A 24,112-nucleotide genomic window follows, 5' to 3' on the forward strand; every position below is an offset into this window, starting at 1 on the left:
TCCTTTACAATGTTCAGAGAGTTGCCGACGACATCGCAGTTCCTTGCGGCCTCCAGGAGTGCCAAGTCTAGGTAGTGGTTACTGCAGTTCACAAATATTGACAGTGGTTCAGAGTCTGTAATCCTTTTCTGCACGCCACTAAATCTGCCTGCCATGTTCACAGCCCTATCAAAACAGTGCCCCCTTAGGTTGAGAAAGTCCAGGCCCAGGCACAAAATAATGTCCCTCACGGCTTTATACAAGGTCTCAGCTCTGCTGCCTAGTGCATTGCACATGCCAAGAAATTCCTCATGAATTTCCAGTGTTATCCCAACTACCCTATGCACAAAAAATGTGAATTGCTCATTGCCTGTTACATTGGAAGTACCGCCAGCGATGATTTCATAAAACGGACTGCACTGACGTCTTTGATGATGCCCCACTGAACACTGTGCGCCATAATTTCTATGAGCTCGTTTCCGAGCATAAACGGAGCATTTTTCCAGGGGGGCAGGGAGGGCTACTTTGTGTTTAAGCACACAGCTTCCAATAAGAAGCAGGCTACACTGCTGTGTACTTTCAGCCAAATAAATAAATACTTTGTGCGAAGCTTCAAGTGAGTATTTACTGCACCACGATTGGCGCACGATCGGCGATCGTTGTTCGGAGCACACGTTCGGTTGCGCTGCACGCGAGTGGCCTCGGCCGTACCGACTTTGCATGCGGCACAATCGACCGCGCGCTCCAAGTGGACGATGTCGGCGTGGCCTAGGTCAATTACATGCGGCGCAACCAAACGCGTGCCCCAAACAACGACCCCCGATCGTGCCTTGGTTCATTGATTGATTTGCAGAAGTTTTTGAAGCGTCTTTCACACAATTTTTCATATTGAATTTTGGTTATATCAAACTATTTCGCGATCACCGCGCTGTTTCATATATCGAGGTTCAACTGTACATAGTGAGTACCGAAGAGGTAAAGTGTAATTAAGGTTAATAAAGACTAATCGATTAATTATTATAAAATTAAGCATAGCTGAGGGTAATTAATGGTGAGGCTAATTACAATTAATTTGCTAACACATAATTCAAGGGTTACTAAGGTTAGATCACTAAAGCCTAATCAAGAGTAATTAAGCAAACAGAATTATTAAAAAATTAAGCCTAACTAACGAAACAAATACATTTAATTACCTAAGCTAATGTCTGACCTGAGTACACTTGTCTCTCCTAAGCTGCTCCGAATCAGGCAAGGGTTATTCAAGCTATGCGGGGAAGTGGGAAGCCAGAGCTGCGTACTGCAAACAAGCATGCAGGAACTCTACTGGAGTTGTTCAAGTATACATAAGCCTACCCCCGAATTTCAAGGTAGCCGACCCCCAAATTTAGGTTGGCCCACTTCCAAAGTTCAAGTTGGCCCCCTACCAAATTTCAGTTGACCTACACACAAATTTGAAGTTGGCCCACCCCCAAATCTGACGTTGGCCCAACCCTGTTATAGGCTTTCCCATGCATTTTCTATGGACACTATGTATTCCTATGGGTATTCTCTCTAATCAATTTTTTTTTTTTGTATTGTCCCTTATCGCTTATAAAGCTACCAATAATCTACATTTACACTATTACTATTAAATGTCGACACTTCGTACACTACGCATTTTTGTGCTGATACACAGATTGGCACACAGATCTTGTTGGGGTACTGGCCAAAGGATGCTTTTGCCTTAAAGTATGCTGGGAGTGCCTTTCAACTAGCGGGCATATGTTGGCACTTTCATGTTTCCAGTGAGCTAGTGTACCGGGCGTAGGCCCCATGCGTTGCGCATCCATCTGGCATGGAAGGGAGTCCAGCAATTGCTTGCTTTTCAGCCATGTCTGGTTACTCAGGCCTCCAATAGATGACGCTACAAGCAGATGTGCTTCCCCTTGCTGCCACCTGCTGGTGCTTTAACCAGCCTCTGCAGAGCACAGGCCATGCACTCACATGTTCCCTTGCATAAAGGACCACCTTGTACATGCGCCATTTCTTGTAAATTTGACCACTAACTAATGTACAACTTTTTCTTACTTTTTTTCAACAGGACCAGTAAAAATACAAAAGACATTCCTAGTACCATCATTCATAGAAAAATATTAGTACAAAATATGCAGGTCTAACAAAAATTCCACACTTTTAAATGTTTTCAAAATTTTCAAGGCAGCTAAACGGTTAAAATGTGTTGGCACTATATTATGTGTATAGAGCCTGCTCATTTACTGACATTTCCTCTCGGAAGTGTTTCAAGTTCTACCTATTCGTCACATGATGAACCTAGCTGCACATACAAGGAAATATGCTTTTTCATTGTTGCAAAGAGTTCCAATGCTTGCAACAGTAGGCTCTAACCCTACACAAAGCACGCACAAATTGGCCTTGCTGTGGTGCATCAAGCTGCATAACATGCTCCTGCTATTTTGTGCCTTTGATGAAATGGCCATGGTAGAGTGGTTAGAACAGTTGGCAGACATCTAAAAAGTTGTGTTCAAATCCCTGCCCAGAGACAAAGCCACATTCTTCCGCACAGTCCCATTTTTAAAGGGTGCCTGACTGGCAGAACTGATGGCAACACAGAAAGGACCATTTGTGATCTGTACATTGGCTATTTCCGCCAGAAAACAACAGACATGCAGTGAAAATGACGAAAAGCTACAGCCTTGAAGTGTCATGGTAGGCATGTATAATTTAAATCATTTCAATATTGGCATGTTTGCTTAATAAAGCAAACAGCTGAGCTTGTTTGTAAATGATCTTGGAGCAGCACAGAAAACACAGAAGAGAGCATCAATTTTTTCATGTACTCTCTTTGCATTGTGTGCATTGCGCCCCTTTTCAAGATGTCAGGTATGTGCTTACATTCTTGTCCCTAAATGAAAAGTTTTAAAATTTCAAACAAAGCTTTTTTCTTTCCTTTTGCAATCGAACTGCATGCTGAAGTAATTTCTCAACAGCATACGGCACGTACTCAAGCTCACAAATGCTGACAAAAATTGCTGCTTAATCCTGCCGCAATTTATTTGATATATAGATGGTGATAAGAGATATAGATACTAAGTTACTAGATAAAAAATATTTAGTGCTGTCGAGGGGTTGAAGCATCGCTTAGCGGCATAGTATGCAAAAAAAAATTTAAGAAGCGTATCTCTTGTAGGCCTCAGACCACTTAAGCTACGGTAGATGCGGTGCTTCATCATTCTTATGTTACAAGATAGCAGGCATTTCTCCATGCCATGAGAACATTCCTTTTAAGGGAGCAGAAATTGTGCTGAAGCCTCAGTTTTCATTTCTCATGTTTAGAATACCAAGCACTGCTGATAATCTCAGAAAACAATAAAGAATTCCCAACCAAACACCGAAGTTTTTTTTTTATCAAGCATACCTTTTGTTTTATTTCAACAGTTTTGGTTTGAAGGAGCTACGTACCTAACGTAAGGGCACACATTCAAACTGCCCAATCAGCTGGCCATTTTCAAGTGCTCCACAACATTGGCGGCGCATTACATTTGCCTGGTTCTTACAGAGCATCGCGCTCTCACTCAGAGTGGTTAGAGGCACTCTCGCCTTCTACCTGAAACTGTGACCGAGATTTGGTGGAGTTCCAGTCGCGTCACTCCAGTAGCTTCCATTGTTGGCATCGCATCTGCCACAGCAGTAGCAGGTGGGTTACTTGGTTGCTGCACATCATTTTTTATTCGCCATGTTTGTTTACAACAGAAGAAGCACTGATGTGTTTCCCCTTTTGGCTTCCGATTGCTCTGGTGAGCAGCTGAACATTCAGTTTGTACTTTGACTCCGATCTAGAGCAGGCTCCACACTGTTGCAATCCAAATTGGAGTGCGTAGGAACCAGCCAAAATTACAAGTGTGCTTTTGCACTTTGACAACAAAGTAACACGAGAAGAAATGAAGAGCCATGCAACAAGTGATTGAAATGGGAAATTATTGACATAATGTTAAGAGAAAGAAAGTACAAATGGATGTTAGCTGATATTCTAGTTGAGAGTGAGAGGAAGAAGTGACTTGGGCAGTTCATGCAATGCATAGAACAGAGAACTACTGGTCTACTAGAATTCTGTTACCAAGGGGATAGCAGTCCAGGATGGCAGAGATGTAGCATGATGAGCCTAAGAAATCAGCAGGTATAGGAGATGGAGGCAGAAGACAGATATAAACAAGCATTGCTAGGAGAAGCCTTGTCCTGCATTGGACGTGAAATAGGTTGATAATGACTGTGTCCCACTGTACACAAAGCCATGGCGCCATGCACTTTCTCATGCCGCATGCATCACATTAATTTACTATAAGCTAATTATTTCTACACTTCAATTAAAACTACAAATGATTTCCTCTATGCTTTTCTTGGATTCATTACATTGTGAATAAGAAAAACCAGATCCCTAAGTTCCCCTTCTGCTTGTTCAGCATCGCAAAATCCACTTTGAGCACAACCATGCTCATCTGCTCATATGGAGATGGCATGCTATCATCACTAGCCCCATACTACCACTTCAAAACACCCCGAAATTTTTTGACGACCCCCCCCCCTTTCCCACAGAACAGAAGTTTCAGGAGGTGGGCTCTGAAAGAGCGACATGGATGAAAGGGAAAGCTTGAATCTGAAAGCAAGGCGATGGCTAGTGGCGGTCCGAAGGGGGAGGAGGGAGTTGTCATATCACCATACCTAGAACTTGAGTTTATTCAGTTTCCCCGCAAGTGCTGTCATATCTATAGTGGTAACGTTTCCCTGCCTTCTCACACCACCTTTTCCCTATCCCCTCCCCCCTCCATTGTATGGGAACTGAGAGCGAAGAGTGGCAAGGCTGTTATTCACTCGTTTCACAACTGCGTCGGTTCTACCCATTCTCTGCCTCCTCTCCCCCTCTCCTCTCTACCATTTTGTCTAGCTTCCCTCTGGACTAGGGTATAGTAGAGATAAGGTTGCAATTTCTGCAGTGATTTTGCAGGGGGTCACGGATAATTACAGCTGTCAAGAGGCTAATGTGGCAATCAACGCCCAGGGAGCTCCAGAGGTCACTGTGCACATTTGACGTGGTGCAAAGGTCCAAACGAGTTTCTTGTGTCTTCTTTCATCTCTGCCAAGCTCCTTCTACATATTGCCATGTGCATTTATTACTGCTTTACCATTCACGCATGATATCAATTTTCTGTCTGCGCGCAGCGCCGTGTGTGGCGTCGTGTCTCGATTATGTCCCTCTCTGTCTGCCTGCATGCCAGCCAACTCACCGTCACCTACATGACAATATGTACACACTCTGAACCACCCGCGGAAAGCGTCCCAGATGAAAAAACTGCACTGCTTAACACACGCAGTGAGCCTTTTATGACTGCACTAGTGGTAAGCTTCCACAGCATTACCTGATATGTATGAGAAAGAGTACAGTATTTACTTGCATAATGATCGCACCCCTGAATTTTGTCGTCAAAATTAAAATTTTTTCTTTCCCACGTAATGATCGCACCCCGAACTTGCCGCAGCGATATGTCGTGTGCAAAGTCTAGCTAATGATGATCGCGCTTACCATCTGTCGAACGACTCTTAAAGACATATCAAGCGGTCTGCATGCACCGAACAGATTCTTAAGCAGATGCCCCATTTCATTCCTTTCACCACTTTCTGCACTTCCATGAAAAAAAAAAGCTACAACCGAAATTGCCTTGGCTTTATTATTTGTAGGCCTTGTAATGGTTGTAGTCAACAAAAAAAACAAAAAAAGGTGCCTTTCAACTCCTCTCGTCTGCATTCGTGGGCACGCAAAAAATCACGAGCGGCAACGATAGTAGCCACGTTTACACTGATATGTTATAAGTGTACCCTATTCATATGTCATAGTTTGTAACACAGCTAAGATATTCACTCACCCTTAGCGGAAACATGCCGTATTAGGATAGTAGTGAAGACAAATGCCGCAGTTTTCGCAGCATGCCCGCCATGTGTTTCTATGTCACTGGCAGCTAAGCACGCCCATCTCTGTTTCTGTCCCCTCAAAGTGGACATGGCTAGATTATTGCTGCAAACTTGCCGATATTAACGATATTATTCATTACTGATACGGAAGAAACTGTTTTGATGCACGTAATGTACTCAGGAGAAGAAAAAAAAATCGCGTTTGACGCATTTGGCTTGCTCCGCCGCCCGCCATTTTTGTTTTGGTGTTCCGCACTGTTAAAGCGGCAGCCACCTGTTCGTTGACCTGTTGTCACGGAAAACTAACCCACGTAACGGCCGCACCCCTGAATTTGCGTCAAATTTCTTGACAAAAAAGCATGATCATTTAGCGAGTAAATACGGTATAGGCTTTCCCACAGAAAAGCCATCTGGAGATCCAACGTTTCAGAATTTCCCAAGCAACCACTGTTTCCTAGATACGATCCACTTAGCAATGCAACTACAAGTGCTGGACTACTTACCACACATTTAACTCCAGGCTTCAAGTCTGGAATCACAAGTTGTTCACTGCGCATCTTCTCTGGAAAGTTCAAGAAAACATTTTAAATGAACCTGTACAAGTTTGACATATGTAACAAACTGAAGGACTGCACTAAGAACAGTTGCCATATGTGTACTCATACCAAACACTTGTTAACAAAAAAATGAAAAGGTGTACTAATAATAGAGCCCACAACATACCTTTATTCATCTATTCATTCTTCTTTTACTATAAGCCATCCCACCTGAATGCTAGCTAGGAAGCAATAAACTCAACTTAAAAAAAACCCGAGGACATTTAAGCACTTATGAGTTGTGAATGCGAAAGCAATAATGTCCATGTGAACACAGCTGAGTGGTCCATTGAGTTAGGGTGCGAGCACGTTGAGACACTTGGTGAGTTTTTATCTGACCTTACCAAAGTGCAGTTAGAACACAGGCAAGAGCTTGCTAAGACAAGGAATGGGGTGCTAACACAGGCTTCCGAAAGCGAGGCCCTCTCCCAACACGCAAAACCTGGCACGCTGGGGCTTTGTTTCACCCGCTCTGCTCCATCAAGGCGCACTCGTGCCGTGGCGTCACAGCGAATGGGAATTTAGGCTACCACTGACGCCAGGTGCTGGCTTTTTCACCCAAGGGGCCATTTTACACTTTCGCATCAAAAGCTATCATAAAGCATTTCCTGTACGCAACAGGCACTCAAAGAACTTGGTTCCTCTTTATGCATTATTCCTCTTTGTGTGGAACATTGCATATAAGTTTTATCTGTTCTATTATTTTCAGTATCAAGGCTAAATATAGATAAACACAGATACAGATAAATATGTAATTGAAGACCACAAACTTTGTGCCGACAGGAAAAAATGACATGCAAATGCTTTCTTGCAACAAAAGTGACATCAATATGTTTTTGTTTCACCTAAAAACATTTCCTTAGTACAATGTTGAAACAGTAAAAACAGAAAAATTAATTAAACCTTTGATTGAGTGTCACACATAGGTATCTTTTGAATGTGAAAAAAAAAGAAAAGCATAGATGAGCCTTATTGCATTTTGCTCCCACTGAAATGCAGCTGCTCATGGCTGGGATTAAACATGCAACCTCGAGCTCAGCAGTGCAATGCTGTAGCCACTAAGCCACCAGGACAGAGCAGAAAAGGATAAGCTGCTACTGTGGGTGACTTGCGCAGTCTCAGAGCTAAGTTTGATGCTGACAGCTACCTTTCTCTGCCTCTTTCCAGTTGTCATATTCAACATTCCTGTAGATTGTCGGGTCCAAAGCCTTGGCAACCTTAAATGGGAATGGGGCTATTCGGTTGGCCAATGCAGTCGCCACTTCAGAAGCAGTGGCCTGCAACAGATGGCACAACTTCAACAAATCATGCACGGCGCAGTTGCAACCGCATGCTGCCTAACCTGTTCTTCTTCAGGAAGGACGTTGGTCTCTATGCCAAACTTTACACTAAATAAAGCAAGAAAGAAAAACACGAAACAAACTTATATTAGACATTTGCTCACTGAATATGTATAGCAATCACTTAAAGGGACACTAAAGGCAAATATTAATTCAAGTTAAAGTGATAGATTAGTGCTCGAGAATCTCTAATGCGTCGATATTATCGCGAACAGAGCCTTAATAATGGAGAAATTGAGGTAAATGCAGGACATGATTGGAGACTCCCTCAGGACATTGAAATACTCGCCCGATGACGAAAGCACTCCTCAGTTAAGTTGTGTCACTAATACTCGATCACTTGCTGCAAAAAAAGAAACAAACTTTGTATTGTATTATAAGGCGACATAAAATGCTACTTGTCAAGCTCTATGTCGTTTTTAGAAAAGATAACTAATCGAAAATACCGTTGACAACGATGCGGGCGGTCGAAAGGTTTCCTCTTTGTTCGACTCCACGCCGTCCACGCTTTCGCGTTTCAGTATTTCATTATCACCTAGTGATGTGCTGGTTTTGCCGGCTCGCGAAACTCGCACAAACTGCAAGTAGCAATTCAACTTCCATGTGATGTCGCAGGATGCCTGCACAGACTACACCACTTGACCAAAAAGCAGCTGCCGTGGCGAATCCACTGCTCTTTCTTGGCTCAGTACCGCCATCTGACAAGCGCTGTTTAACCCACCGACGGCAGCAAAGGGTGGTGATGGCGTATGCAACGTCACCACTCCCCTGGTTTAGTGGCTGGAGATTTGGACTATGAAAAAGGTATTGGGACCCTTCAGATGCAATTTTCTCGTAAACTAAGTATTTTCTTGGCACGAAACAAGCGTTGCGAGATTTCTGGAATGGCATTTAAGGAGTTCACGTCGACTTAGTATTTGCCTTTAGTGTCCTTTTAATTATTGGGGCACTAAAGACAAAACCTAACTGATGCAAATTTGATAGATTGGCTCAGTGTTTTCAAAAAGCAACTATTTATTACTACTGTTGCTAAGAACAGAGGTGCCATAAGCAAGAAAAACAAAAAAAAAAAACAACCGCTAAGGAGAGTGGGCCCCATCACTTTTGTAATGTGGAACCAGCGCCTTATCCTTGACCCCCAGGGACTGACTCGTGAAGAGTCATCAACGGTTACATAGGACTCCACATTTCAAAAATACTAAAGAGAGAAGCTAAATCAGTTTATACTAATGAAGCCTTCTTTAAAAACTCCATTTGAGTTATTTTGTGGCAAAAGGTTGATTATAACATAAATTTAAGGTCAAGCTTCTATTATCTTAATTTCTTGCAAGAACTCTGGTGCCAGCATTTCCTTTCACCAGGACTGTTGCAGTGCACTAAATGTTCCCAAACTCTCTAAGTTCATTGCATGGCTCCTTGCGAATACAGTTTAGTCATATTTAACTATACAAAAATTAACTAGGTCTGAGCAGACACCAAAATCCACGGCATCACAGCAAGCTGGCATGTAAACTTCAAGGTGGCGTTGCCAACCTGCCTTTTCTGACTTGCCATGCATCCTTTTCCATTATCAAATTTATTTGCATAATGCTCGCATTTTTTTTTTGTAGAAAATTGATGCAAAGTTGGGTTCTATAATTATGTGGGGGAAATTTTCCAATAGAAAAACGATAAATAAGGTGGTTGTAGATCAGGGTTCTCACGCATGCCACTGTAAACTGTAACAAATTATTAATTTCAAACAGCACTTACTTTTCTAATAAGAGCCTACGCTCTACACAAGCAGGAACTGAAAAGGTCTTTCATTTGCAGACACCAGGTTAACCTAGAGCCACTAAACAAATCAGTAAAGTGACTCCAGCCAGACCTATTCAAAGTCGCCATCAGCACTGACAGCGGAACAAGTAGACGACTGTTTACTTGGAAGATCTGTGCTATGAAACATTATGGTCTACTCAGGCCATGGAAAAAAAAAATAGTCTATCTTATTTCGTTATCTAAAATAGTATTAAAAATTTAATAGGCTTCTATGTATAAGCACAGCAAAAGTCAGTCTGGGGGCCTCATATTCAAGAAAAAAAATCTTAAAAATAAACAGCCTATTACAAGTGCAACCAAAAAATTTCCAACACATGAAAGCTGCATAAGAAAGAAAAGCACTTGGCCATTACCACTCTTTCCACTGCTCAAAGTTCATGTGCTTCCTGTGCTTGAAGGATTTCTTGTCATGGAGCATCTTTTGAACTGCCAAGTCAACATCGTCTCCCATCTCAAAAACATTTTCGTACAAAATTTTGTACAAAATGGCTGCGGAAAACAATGAAACAGCCCATATTAACAGACTTGCCAACCCTAAAACTTGAAAAATATGGCAATGAAAGCTCAAAAGATTGTTAAATATTTTGAGTATTGTTCTAATATGGAGATTCTGACTGTTTATTAAAATTTGCAGACTTCCTTCTACGTGGATGCACTGTGCTTTACAGTCTCAGCAAGAATCTGTGACAAACAGAAATGTTCTAGAAGGTTATTAATGGAACATTCAAGCAATGGTGCCTGAAATTCCAGTTACCATTGTACGCTGGTTCTATGAGTTGGTGGCACTGCTAAAGTTAGGTCTGAATAATGGAGCAAGTCCAAAAATTGGAGCTCTAAAAATCAGTTGAAGACTGGGTCTGCATTCCTTAAAAATCAGTGCTGCACAAAATGAAATCAGTTTAGTGCTAAACTGGATGCGAATGAAAAATTATGAAAGTACTGCTGTCAATACTACAACTGTAAACAAGCTAAAAAAATTGGGCATTTTATGATAAAATTGAAATAGTTGGCACATTAGGATTAATGTATTAACTAATGAAAGAGTGATGAAAACACCTTGGAACTCACATTGGCAGAATGCTGCTGCATCAAGTTCTTGTTTTGAGTAGACCGCATCATAGTGATTACCACGGATGTAGCACAACATCACCTAGAGAAGATAGATGGAAAGCAGCGTCTACATGGCGAAACAAATCTGCATCCATGAAATCATACCACACTTGTGAAGCGATTTTCAGTTGCGTAGTAGGGACTTTTGGATGGGCTGTCAAAGATGAGGAAGTCTTTCCTGTAGGTTCAAGTAAAAGAGGCAACTATAAATACTTTGTAAACATGAAACAGATATGGCAAAAAAAAAAAAAACTTAAATTGAAGTTAAATATGTTAAAAATCATTGTGTGTAACACTGTGAAGTGAAGGAAATCACGCAAAGGAGTGTGGCCAGTTCGCCAAGAGCTACACATTGAACTTGTTGGTACATAAGTCATACTAATGGCACACACAAGCACTGTCTGTGTGGATCCAGCGGGTGCGCTACACCCAAGGACTTTAGATGGCTTAGATGGTCTTTGCGATGCCATACTTGTTGTGCCCTTGGACAGTTTTGTTCAAGCAGCTAATAAATCGAAAAGATTAAATTTCTGTCAAGGCCCAACCAAAAGCAAAGCAACAGCACCCTAATATGAAAGTACTAAATGGTCCCCATCCTCAGCAAAGAATAAATAAAAAATTATTAGCAGTTGCTCATTTTAAACAGACCAAGCCTAAGGCAATAGGGACGCTATAAAAGAAAATTTCAGTTTTTTACTTGTAAAGTGTTGCCATAGCATGCATCTCCAAATGGCCGCCCCAGACCTGGAAAAAAAAATAAAAAATCTGAGCTGTGTCGACAGTCAGCTCAGTGAGGATGAAATATATGTTGTATCATCACAACTGATACTTGCCTTCACATTTTCCATATTCAACAGGTAGTTCTCGAAGTCCCCATCAAGGTACTATAACATAAAAAAGCTATATGTTAGAGCAGCTTAACGCACCCGGCAAGACAAGTTTAATGCAATTTTTCTTGTGATACTCCCTGCACATCATCATCATCCTCAGCCTGTTTTATGTCCACTGCAGGATGAAGGCCTTTCCCTGCGATCTCCAATTACCCCTGTCCTGCGCCAACCAATTCCAACTAGCACCCGCGAATTTCCTAATTTCATCGCTTCACCTAGTCTTCTGTCTCCTCGATTGGGTTTCCTTTCTCTTGGTACCCATTCTGTAACCCTAATGGTCCAACAGTTATCTAACCTACGCATTACATGACCTGCCCAGCCCCATTTTTTTCTCTTGATGTCAATTAGAATATCTCAATGCAAACACTGCCATGAAAGACTTGTGACAGTCAATCACAGTTTTGCCACTACATAAACAGTCAAAAGAGCGGCATGTACTTACTTCGGGCAAGTCTACACACCATTTATGCAGTCTTTATTTCAGGGGGGTATTTATGGGTTAGTCCAAGAAGGAGCAGGACAAATTTTCTTTGTCTGTGTGCTAGTGTGTGCATGTGTGTACAGATATTATTTGATATCCTAACAAATGCTGAACAGCTTTACCGCATAATGGGAACCTATACTTAAATTGGTATAAATATATGCATACTATGGAAACTCACTTTTCTGCCGACCTTAGGAAACCTATAAAGACCAACAAATTCTTCAAAAACTATCTTTTAAATTATTTGTCAAAAAGCCCATTGCTTATAGCAAGTTTCGATGGATGTATGCAACAGCAGAATAATTGAACTCGAGATTGTTTACATAACGAAAGACAATTACAATAAACACAGGTAAATAATGCCACATGTCCTGGATATCACAATTCTACTCATAATAAAGACCTTTCTTGGTTTCCTGAGCATGGAATTGAGCATGTTTCTGGCATTTCTGAACTCCTTTAGTTTAGGCTCCAATCGTGTGTATAAAAATGGGTGAAAGAGGCGGTTATATTTTATCAACATTATATGTTTATTTGTGACCCACAGCCTTTTGATCTTTTTCATAAAGAAGGGGCAGTTTTATCGATTGCGTCTTAACCTGGCTCTAGCTCTTTTTGATGCCAATACTCAGTCACGGGACACATCAAGGTATTCATCCTGTGGTAGGGAAACTCATGGGAATGCAGGATGCAGTGAATAATGCCCACTTAAGAAAACTTGTCATTGATGGTTCTGGTGGTCTGGTTTTATGTTAGTGGAACATTTTGATTCTGTTTACACAAGCTTTGCTCCGCCTGGTTATCCCGAAACAGCTCTTAGCTTCCTTATGAGCACTCAAACAGAAACATCTGCATTTCATCTGACAAAGAAGAGGTATTCCAGCATTTTAATGAACCTGAAGTCAACTTGTTCCACTGACTACAATGGTTTTCAAATACGACCAATAAAATTTATAGCAGACATCATCGCGCTGTACTTGGTGCACATGTAACTTATCAAGATCATCTGGAGTATTCCCAAAAAGGAAAAATGATAAAGTCAGAACATAAAGTCAGAAAATGATTGTCAGATCTACAAAGGAGGAGAAAGGAGTAACGTAAGCAAGTATCGTCCTGTTTCCTTTCTCCTCATATTTTCGAAGGCACTTGAAAAAATAGTGGAAAGCAGTTGAGATTTCTTAATAAGCACTCCTTATATATCAATAGAATCCATTTTACTTGTCCAGAAGGAACTCATTTGAAGTAACATTAAAGCCAAAAAGCTAAAACTTGGAGTGGTTAAGCAGGTCAAAGTCAGCAAGGGCTTTGACCTGCTTAACCACACCATCTTGCTCCGAAAACTTGAACATTACGGTATCCAGGGCCTGTCGCTTTACCTCACATTCTCATATCTGAGCAACCGCAACTAAGTGGTTGTCATAGGTAACTTTCTATGTAGCTTGCAGCTGATTCGTTGTGGAGTTCCCGAAGGTAGTTTGTTAGGTCGTATTCTATTTTGTGTCTATGCTAATGACCTTGTGAACATTGCAGGCGATTTGTCTTATAATTTTGTATGAAAGTGACACCAGCATATTTCTCAGTGGCTTCTCTAGTGACAAAACAATTACTACAGGAAACACAGTTCTTACTGCCTTGCATGAATGGTTCACAGCAAATGGACTTACTAGTAACACCAGGAAGACAAAGTGTTCCATGCACTGAACAAAAAAGTATCGAAATAACAAACTTCTCCTTCACAACCACCATATAAAACTGTTGATAGCTTTAAATAAAGAGTAGTCTTCGATTCACACATGAGATGGAGTGAACACATGTCCTATCTAACACAGAAATGATCTTGTTCAATTGGTTTCTTAACCAAATGCTGCTTTGAATTTCCCACCAAAACTAAAGCTTACGATTTATCATGCCCTATTTCATACTTAAGAGTAGCTAGTTCCAAATTGTCTGGGGTACCACATGTAAGACTAACACCACACGCCTATTAACACTGCAGAAGAAAGCAGCAAGAATTATTGCTGGCACTTCTTACACAGTACACACACAAGATTTACTTATACAATACAATGTTTTTCACATTTACCGCAGAACCTCATTAATAAGTAGATGGCGGGGAATGTGGATGAGGTACACACTAAGAGATATACTAATTAATTAACAATTAATGGCAGATGAGCGACTATAGACTTACTGGCCAGAAAATAATTAAGTCTTAATTATCTCCTATACACACACAGACAAGTTTTATTTGTGAGCAGGACACAAATGCCTGCGATTTTCACTTTCCACCGTGGCGGCCTTGCAGTGACAACGGCATCCTCAAACTCAGCAAGGCCGCGAGTTTTTCCATCAGGCCTCCCTTCTTGTTGGATACAGAAAGGCCATCAGCCACTTCCGCATTGTTGTTGTGGACAATGTGGACACGCCAGAAGCTATGGGAGCAGCAAACATGTCATGGCCACCATGTTTTGACACTACTATTGATGGCGACTGAAGTCCGTGAAAGTTCCATCCGACACAATTTTATTATCTATGGTCTGCACAGACACTGCACCGATTTTGCACTTCTGCATGCTGAAAGCTGAAGTAAATACTACGCACTAACCATTTGGCAAGCGGTAAGTCACTATAGTTTAAGCAGTAAGCCAATGCATTAGGTCCAATGGCGACCCAGGATGGGGGATTCATCACAACTGGTATTTAAACTGGAATGACTTATTAAGTGTGTATGTATTAACGAGGTTTTACAGTATCTCACTTTTGAATACCGTCTACTTCATAACTTAAGATTTTCTCCATAATGTGTTTATGATTTTATGAAAACAACTGCTAAGCTAAAACCTAAGAAGCGTGTTACAACACGCAGTACAGAGAAGTGGACAATACCCCGTACGAGGACTAATTATGGGAAGCAAAGTTCTTAGTTTATTCTCCTTAACAGATTAAATATACATAAGAAAAGCAATACAAACATTCTTACATTGCCCCAAAAGCACCTTAAACTTCACTTTCTTCAGAGGGTAGCATAACTGGTGCTACGTAGTGGGACTTTGTATATCATTATTTCCTTAGTACTAGCCAACGTGATTTCACAGTGTAGTTATTTCTCATGTACCAAATAACTTACATCTAGCATTGATATATTTAAGTACCTCTTTTCTGTATAAACTGTCTTTATATAGTTGGTGATGATGATGATGATGATGATGTGTAGTGTTTTATGGCGCAAGGGCCAGGTTTGGCCAAAGAGCGCCATGACAAGTGGTAGTGTTAACGATGTATTATGGAAGATGTGACTTGTCTGTAAAGTGGCCTAAAAATAGTCGCTGTAAAGTGCGTAAAATCTGCGGGCTATAAAATTATGGCGATGACTAAAGACGAATACTATGAACATTAAAATCCATCGTAGAAGAATGATGCAAAATAGAAAATATATAGGATTCTAAAATTCACTAGAGCACCACTGCCTCCTTAGAGCCCTTGAGACACAAGGGCCTAGAGGCATGTGCTACATAAAAAATTTATCACAGCGCCATCCTCTGGAAAGAGGATGCGCTACGAGTTTAATGGTCTTATTACATGTAGGACAACATCATTTAAATAGTTGAGAATTGCCTTGGTGTCAAAAAGCGGTTCCTTACCAAGAAACATAGCCGGGTGTAGAGGGATGTAATGTTGGTAAGCAAGCGGAAAATGTTTCTTTCTCTCCGTTTCGGCTTCCCGACACTCCAGGAGCACGTGGAGTACGGTAAGCCTCTCGCCGCATCTACCACAGATTGGGGGTTCACTTCCGGTAAGCAGATAATTATGGGTGCCAAATGTGTGTCCTATTCTGAGGCGACAGTATAGGACATCTGTTCGCCGAGATTTTGTTGGGGAGGCCCAAGAACCTAACTGTGGCTTTATAACGTGCAGTTTATTATTTATTTCTGCGTCCCACATGCGTTGCCAGTGGTTTCGCAGTTTCTTTCGTATGTAAGGTTTCAGATCTGTGGGAGGCACCAAAGCAGTATTATTAACAGCAGGGAGTGCAATTGACGTAGCCATCTGGTCTGCCAAAACGTTACCTTCGATTCCCCTGTGGCCGGGTACCCAGCATATGATGATTTGCTGGTTAGATAGATAAGCTTTGCACATGTCGGAATAGACCTCAGTAAGTACAGGATTTTTATGTTTGTAGGGTGACATTAAGGCCTTCACCACACTTAGGGAGTCAGTATATATAACGGCTTTTTGGAGTTTTGATTTCTTTATATGCTTTACAGCCGACCATACAGCATACGCCTCTGCCGTAAAGATACTTGTTTCTGGATGTAGTACATCGGATTCCGAAAAAGAAGGACCGACGGCTGCATAGGATACTCCGGCATGTGACTTGGAAGCGTCTGTGTAGAACTCTGCATGAGTGCTTGTACTGAAGTTCTAGGAAATGCATTCGAATTTCTACCTCTGGAGCATGCTTTGAAACTTTTAGAAAGGATACGTCACATTCTGTGACCTGCCAGTCCCAAGGAGGTAATAGCTTGGTTGGGCGCATTAAGCGGTGCTCCAGGAGAGGGACATGCATATCATCGCTAATCTCCTTCACACTCAGCGTGAAAGGCTGTCTAATAGACTGATGGTTTCGGAAAATTGTAGCACACGTCATATCAGTGACAGTGTTGAAACATGGATGTTCAGGATTAGAGTGCACTTTAAGGAAATACGTAAAGCTGATGTATGATCTCTGCAAGTGCAGCGGCCACTCATTCGATTCGGCATATAAGCTTTCGATCAAGCTTGTTCTGAAAGCGCCAGTTGCTAAGCGGATGCCCAGATGGTGGGCAGGATCCAGCATCCTTAGCGCGCTCGGGGCGGCAGAGTTGTACACTACGGCACCATAATCCAATCGTGACCGAATTAGGCTCTTGTAGATATTCATTAGACACTTTCTGTCACTACCCCACGTAGTCTTAGATAGAAGTTTCATTAGGTTCATTGTTTTTAGACATTTTTCTTTCAGATATTTAATGTGTAGAATGAAAGTGAGTCTATCGTCAAGTATAATACCTAGGAATTTGTGCTCTTTGTTTACAGGTATTTGGTGTCCACACAGTTCTAAGCAAGGATCCGGGATCAGGCCTCTCTTTCGTGTAAGAAGAACAACAGAACTTTTGTTAGGATTGATTTTAAATCTATTTTTCTCTGCCCATTTTGATACTTTGTTCAAGCCATGCTGTACCTGTCTCTCGCACACTGCGAGGTTACAGGACTTAAAAGCTATTTGAATGTCGTCCACATAGACAGAATAGAAAATGGCCGGCGGTAATGAAACACGAAGCGTGTTCATCTTCACGATAAAGAGCGTGCAGCTAAGCACGCCTCCCTGGGGTACACCAGTTTCTTGTATGAAAGGACGTGACAGTACATTGCCGACTTTTACCCGGAATGTACGATTGGACAAGTAGCTTTTTATGTTTAGCATATTGCCATGAATGCCCATTTCTGACAAGTCTCTCAAGATGCCGTAGCGCCACGTTGTGTCATAGGCCTTCTCCATGTCGAGGAATATGGATAAGAAAAACTGCTTGTGTACAAATGCGTCCCGGATATTTGCTTCTACACGTACAAGATGGTCAGTTGTGGAGCGCCCTTCTCGGAAGCCGCACTGATAAGGATCAAGCATTTTGCTCTGTTCAAGGAAATGAATGAGTCGGCGATTTATCATTTTTTCAAACACTTTACAAATGCAACTTGTGAGTGCTATCGGGCGGTAGCTTGCCACTGAGGAAGGGTCTTTGCCTTGTTTCAAAACAGGGACCACAATGGCTTCCTTCCATGCGGTTGGAAGGTAACCTGCATCCCAGATGGTGTTGACAAGTGTGAGTAGTGTAACTTGCGTGTCATTGTGTAAGTTTTTGAGCATTTCATACATGATTCTATCAGATCCCGGCGCAGAGCTCTTGCATGCGCTCAAAGCAGCTCTCAACTCGGCAGCACTAAAAGGACAGTTGTACGCTTTAATCTGGCGACATTTTCTGATGAGTGGCTTGCATTCTTCTATTCGTTTGTATTTGAGAAAGGATTGTGAATAATTTGTTGAACTTGACACACTCTCAAGATACTGCCCAAGTGAGTCTGCCTGGTCTTGCAGTGTATCACCCTGTGTGTTTACCAGAGGGAGTGGATATATTTGCCGCCCTCTAATCCTATTAACTCTGTTCCAGGCTTTGGCCTCATCCCTAAACGAGTTAATACTCGATAAAAACCTGTGCCAACTTTCTCTTTTGGCTTGTCGGCGGATTCGCCTGCCTTGGGACTTTGATAAGTTGATAAGATTCTCTGCAGTGGGAGAAGCGCGTAGCAACCCCCACGCCTTGTTCTGATTCTTACAGGCGATCCTACATTCACTATTCCACCACGGTACACGTCGCTTGCATGCCAGACCACTCACTTCGGATATGCATTTTGATGCGGCATCTATTATGAATGATGTAAGATACTCCGCAGCAGCATCAATTTCTAAAGAAGACATGTCGGCCCATGAGATGTTAGTGAGGGTTCGAAATTTCTCCCAGTCGGCTGTGTCTATCTTCCACCTAGGAGCTTGTGGAGGATATTCGTTTTCTTTAGATGTTCTTATCAGTATAGGGAAGTGGTCACTCCCGTAAGCATTGTTCTTAACTTCCCATTCAAGTTCGAGCAGTATGGACGGAGAAACTATGCTAAGATCTATTGAAGAAAAGGTTCTGTTTGCTAGGGAGTAATACGTGGGTTCCTTCTTATTCAGCAAGCACGCACCTGAAGAAAAAAGGAACTGTTCAACAAGACGACCTCGCGCGTCTGTACGAGTGTCGCCCCACAGGGAGCTGTGCGCATTGAAATCGCCAAGAACAACATAAGGTTCTGGCAATTCGTCTATAAATGACTCAAATTCATGTTTGTTTAATTTGTAGTGTGGGGGTACGTAAAGCGAGCAAATGGTGACGAGTTTATCTAGAAGAACAGCTCGAACCGCCACTGCTTCAAGGGGCGTTTGTAGCTGTAAAAGCTGACAGGAAATACTTTTATGAATCAAAATGGCAACACCGCCTGATGATACGACAGCATCATCGCGATCTTTGCGAAACTTGACATACGGTCGGAGAAAGTTTGTATGTTGTGGTTTTAGGTGTGTTTCCTGTAGACACAGCACTGTTGGATTGTGTTTTTGTATAAGCTCTTGCACATCATCAAGGTTCCTAAGAAGACCTCTGATGTTCCATTGAATTATTTGTGTATCCATATTGGAGATCAATAGGTGCTGTGTGTACAGAAACAGAAGTAGTGATTATGAAAATTACAGAGATTAAATTACAGAGCCCTTTCGAGGCCCTGTAACGGGAGTTCTGCCCTTTCTGGAGCGTTCGAGGGAGTCTCGACGCTCCTTGGGCGTTTGGTGTGCCTTGAGGACAGGTGTAGTGTCCATTGCCTCTTGTGAGGCGCCGGACACGTGCTCTTGCGAGCGAGAAGTTACAAGGGAGAGTCCTGCCTTGGAGGGCAAGACCCCTGCGCCCACCAGCCCGGAGGTCGATGGGGCACCCTGCGGGATTTGGCTGCGCCGGCTGTTGCCAGCGCTGGAAGGGGCCGGGGAGGTTGGGGCAGCCTCGGCTGCGCCCACCTTCGGGGTCGATGGCCCCGTTTGCTGAGTAGGCGGAGCAGCGCTAGCTGCAACCACCGTGGGGGCAGATGGCGTAACTGCCGACTCACTGCCTGTGGGTCGGACAGCCACCGGAGACCGTTGTGGCGCTGCCCCCTGACGTGCCACTTCGGCAAAGGTGTTCTTTGGCAGGAAGGACACCCGCCTGTGTGCCTCTTTGAACGATATGTTTTCCTTAACTTTGATTGTGACTATGTCTTTCTCTTTTTTTTTCCAGGACGGGCACGACCGCGAGTATGCGGCGTGCTCGCCTTCACAGTTTACACAATGGAGAGTGTTCTTGCAAGCTTCAGAATTATGCTCGTGGGCACTGCACTTCGCACAGGTTTGACGGCCTCGGCAGCTCTGCGAACTGTGGCCGAAGCGTTGGCATTTGAAACATCTAAGGAGGTTTGGGACATATGGCCTAACACGGAGCTTGATGTACCCGGCCTCTACAGACTCTGGCAGAATACTTGAGCCGAAAGTCAATATAAGGTGTTTGGTCTTGATTTCTTTGCTGTCACGCCTGATCTTAATTCTTTTAACATTGATAACATTCTGGTCACTGAAGCCCTCCAAGAGTTCATCCTCAGTGAGCTCCAGCAAGTCATCGTCCGAGACAACACCGCGGCTTGTGTTCATGGTACGGTGCGGGGTTACTGTTACTTGGGTCTCTCCAAATGACACAAGTTTCGGCAGCTTCTCATACTGCTTCTGGTCTTGGAGCTCCAAAAGGAGATCACCACTTGACATTCTCGACACCTTATATCCTGTACCGAAAACTTCGGTCAAAGACTTGGATACAAGGAACGGTGAAATGGATCGCACTAGTTTGTCTGGCTTTTCTGAGTGAATCACGTGGAATCGAGGAAAGTTGTGGACTTGTCGTCCGAAAAATTGAAAGAGATCTTCGGTGCGCCCTCGTTTCTGAGGGCGATCAGGAAGTTTGGGGAAAGAAGTTTCCTTGAAATATATAAAAATTCGGCAACAGCGCCGACCGCCCACCACGGAGCCCAACGAGGGGACGCGGCAGAACTTGCATGCAAGTCTGCACGACGCCAGCCGTACGCCGCCACTATAACCAAATATGGTGTACCCAAGGTTGGATAGCCACACAGGGTTAACCCGTGCCGCCAAGAAGAAGGAAGTAAATGAAAGAGAAGGAGACAGGAAAGGTGGAAAGTAAGGGAAAGACGAAGGTTGTAGGAAGAGAGAGACAGGAAAAGGCGACTGCCGATTTCCCCCGGGTGGGTCAGTCCGGGGGTGCCGTCTACGTGAAGCAGAGGCCAAAGAGGTGTGTTGCCTCCGCCGGGGGGCCTTAAAGGTCCGAACACCCGGCATCGGCTCAACCCCCAGGATCCCCCTTTCCCCGGACACGGCTAAGCCGCGCACGGCTACACGCGGGAGGGTCCAACCCTCGTGTGCTCGGGTACGTGGTGTCGCAACACACCAAACGCCTGCTGACGCAGACGCCCCTGCGGGGTATATAGTTGGTGTTCTGTGTAAATCATGCCGATCATGATCTCATTTATGCAGTGGGTACAAAGCAGATTCTCTTTCTTTCCTTTTTTTTTTTTTAGTATCCTTGACCAAAAAGAAATGCTTATCAGCACACTGCAAGCTCGTCACTGCAGCTCAAGCATCGCATGCACCCCAGGTTTTAGATCATGTAGAGCAAAGGCCAGAGGCTTTTAAGGGACAAACCAGCACCATCAGGAACACTGCCCCGGGAACACATAATGAGCTTGCTCCTAAACCAAGACCTGTCAGGCAATTTGCTAGAACTGAAAAAAAAAAATCCACCTTGCTTCAAAGCTCCCTCCACATACAAGCCACCTGTCACAGTCCCCAAAAACTACCTCACGCCAGCTCATCTCTCATGCCCCTTCCACAGTCTTTACATAGCAGCCCTATGATACGCTAGGCTCTCGATCAGCTCCAATGCCCATTCTTTGCAGCGACTATCACTGGAATAACTGAATGTGAGGCATTCCCAGACATGGGTTCTTAGATTACTATACCAAAAATGTCACTCTTACTGCCTCACATGCTCAACCCATGGACGGATCCTTCTTTAGCAGTTGTAAAAGGTGTCACTGTACTCCCTGTGGGTACAACACTGCTCAAGATAGCATTTCGTCCTATAGTTAGGGCAGTTGAGGCAGTCATGCTGAAGACAATGTCCTGCTCATAATACTGGGAGAAGACTTGTTTGAAATGGTTCATGCCAGCCTTTTCTTCGGGACACCAAAGCCGGCTGTTTTACAGCAAACGGCTACAGAAAGAACAGCATTATCTACCCAAAAATTTTCTTAAGAACGACCAATAGTGTTATACATAGCACACATATATCTGGCACACATATACATAGCACACATATATATTATACATATCTCACTGCTGAAGTGCAGATCATGTCAGAACAATGTTTACAGAATGAGGTACTACCAGCACCCGATCAACAGCCCTAGCTGACACATTCTAACTGGTCATTCCCTACCATTGCCTTTATCCAGACAGTTCGTCAAGCCTGCTGCATAAAGCAATGGTACTGTTCTGCCTCAGTTGGGCCTGACATCCCACAAGCCATTATTGGCCAGCTCACTTGACTCCAAGCCAACATACCTCCATTGCTGAGAATCTTGGATTGCCACAGTGAAGTCCTTGCCCCCCAAAAAAGACGACCTAGAACACCATACGAAGTTGCAATACTGCACCGATTTGCTACCGAATACCTTGCCTTACAGCTGCTGCACGTACATATATGCGCCAGACGACAGATTGTTTCTATAGAACCTCACACCTTGCTTCAGTGCAGTTTACCAGTTTGCTGAACAGAAAAGTTCTGGCTCAGGCCTACACCTTCTGCACCATGCCAGAACCATGCACGTCTCGAAAATCAAGCATTATGCCACCCGTCTCACCAGTGGAACCCGTGCACACTTCCACCTTGAGAGATGCACAACTTCACCCCTTCTGCGATTGCCCAAGAAACAGGTGAGCCGCGCTATAAAAATCACTGCCGGATTTCTTTTTTGCCCCACATGGACTATATTCATTACTAAATGTATTTAATTGAATATTTAACTGAACACAGAACAGACGCGACACACGTTATATTTACTGAGCTACGATTTAACGATAATTTAGCCAACCAAATATCGGGACTTGGTCCTCCTAAACAGCGTTGGGATATACGAGGCCGCTCCTCTCGCGACCCCTGTTTCCTCGTGCGACGTTCCACGTGGGCCATCAGATCTGCATGCCAAGCCCGCGTGCGAACCTATGCGCCAGAAGCTTTTCGAGCGTTGCTGGACGTCAAACTGCAAACGCAGCAGCGTTCAAAAAAAAAAAAAAAAGGAGGGGAGGGGGACAAAAAAAAAGAAACCAAGGTTAAGACGACAGATGAACTAGTATGTCACCTTTGCATAAGTGGACTTGTTCTCACGTAAATGTTGCACGCATGCTCGTCGTACAGCTTCATGTTTCGTCTGCGTGCTGTACACCTACATGTGACCGAAAAGAACGATAACAAGCATTCATTAAGTTGTCACACTAAATACTCTCATAATGCGTTAATACATCAAAGGGTAGCCAATACGAGAGCACAAAGGCCAAGCGAGTAAATAGAGGAAGTATGCAGAATTGTGGTCCACTCACGTGCTCAGACACCACTCTGAACAAGCAGGAGCCATCAGCGGCGATCTGCTTCCTCCAGAACCCCAATGAGTTGAGATATGCATCCATTTTCCGGTTACCTTCTTCTTGGTACAGCATTGTGCAAAGCGAAGTCATGCGAATGCCCTGGGAAGCGCGGTCAGTTTGTACCAGTGGGAGAACAAAGGAGAGTGACAAAACGACTAATGCCCGCTCAAATTTTGTGTTAGCCGCCACTCTCCGCGCTTGACCTTGTGTCCTTCCGCACATAAACTTATCCTAGCAGAAAGGCCAGAGCCGACAATATCAAAACTGATTAAATAAAACACCTTACGGTGTCTATACAAGCAGCTACGTAAGCAGTCCGCATTAAGAGTGACAAGTGATGGATGGCAATCGCACGCAATGCGCGAACTATTTTTTCTATTTCCAGACACTCCTGGGACACCGGCCGAGCCACCATGCACGGCCGCGTCACCGTACCGGCGTCGCGGGCGTCGTCGCTAGCGTCGCGTGCGTCACTGAGTTTTCTGGAGTTGAAGTTCCCCAGCTCCTTACCTTTTTTTTTTTCTTAAATCCTTTGGGGCTTATCTTGTCCCACAATGATAATCGTCATC

General features: G+C 43.4%; 1 protein-coding gene across 3 annotated transcripts in view; it reads right to left on the reverse strand.

Moving 5' to 3' along the window:
* LOC142575718 (OTU domain-containing protein CG3251-like) overlaps positions 1-23,909 on the reverse strand; it is a 133,546-nt gene extending 109,637 nt beyond the window's left edge. For 2 of the 3 annotated variants that reach the window (XM_075685308.1, XM_075685300.1), the window contains exons 1-10: positions 23,499-23,908; positions 23,261-23,344; positions 11,638-11,688; positions 11,502-11,548; positions 10,910-10,982; positions 10,763-10,844; positions 10,048-10,183; positions 7,879-7,924; positions 7,684-7,813; positions 6,444-6,502 (exon numbers count right to left, since the gene is read on the reverse strand). In XM_075685308.1, the coding sequence (XP_075541423.1) occupies positions 6,444-6,502; positions 7,684-7,813; positions 7,879-7,924; positions 10,048-10,183; positions 10,763-10,844; positions 10,910-10,982; positions 11,502-11,548; positions 11,638-11,688; positions 23,261-23,344; positions 23,499-23,765 (975 nt within the window). In that variant the 5' untranslated portion in view covers positions 23,766-23,908. Of the gene's footprint in view, positions 1-6,443; positions 6,503-7,683; positions 7,814-7,878; positions 7,925-10,047; positions 10,184-10,762; positions 10,845-10,909; positions 10,983-11,501; positions 11,549-11,637; positions 11,689-23,260; positions 23,345-23,498 lie in introns of all 3 variants that reach the window. The other variant, XM_075685318.1, reaches the window with a different exon arrangement.
* Positions 23,910-24,112: the final 203 nt, after the last annotated feature.

Source organism: Dermacentor variabilis, chromosome 1 (genome assembly GCF_050947875.1).
Source record: "Dermacentor variabilis isolate Ectoservices chromosome 1, ASM5094787v1, whole genome shotgun sequence".
Lineage (NCBI taxonomy): Eukaryota > Metazoa > Arthropoda > Arachnida > Ixodida > Ixodidae > Dermacentor > Dermacentor variabilis.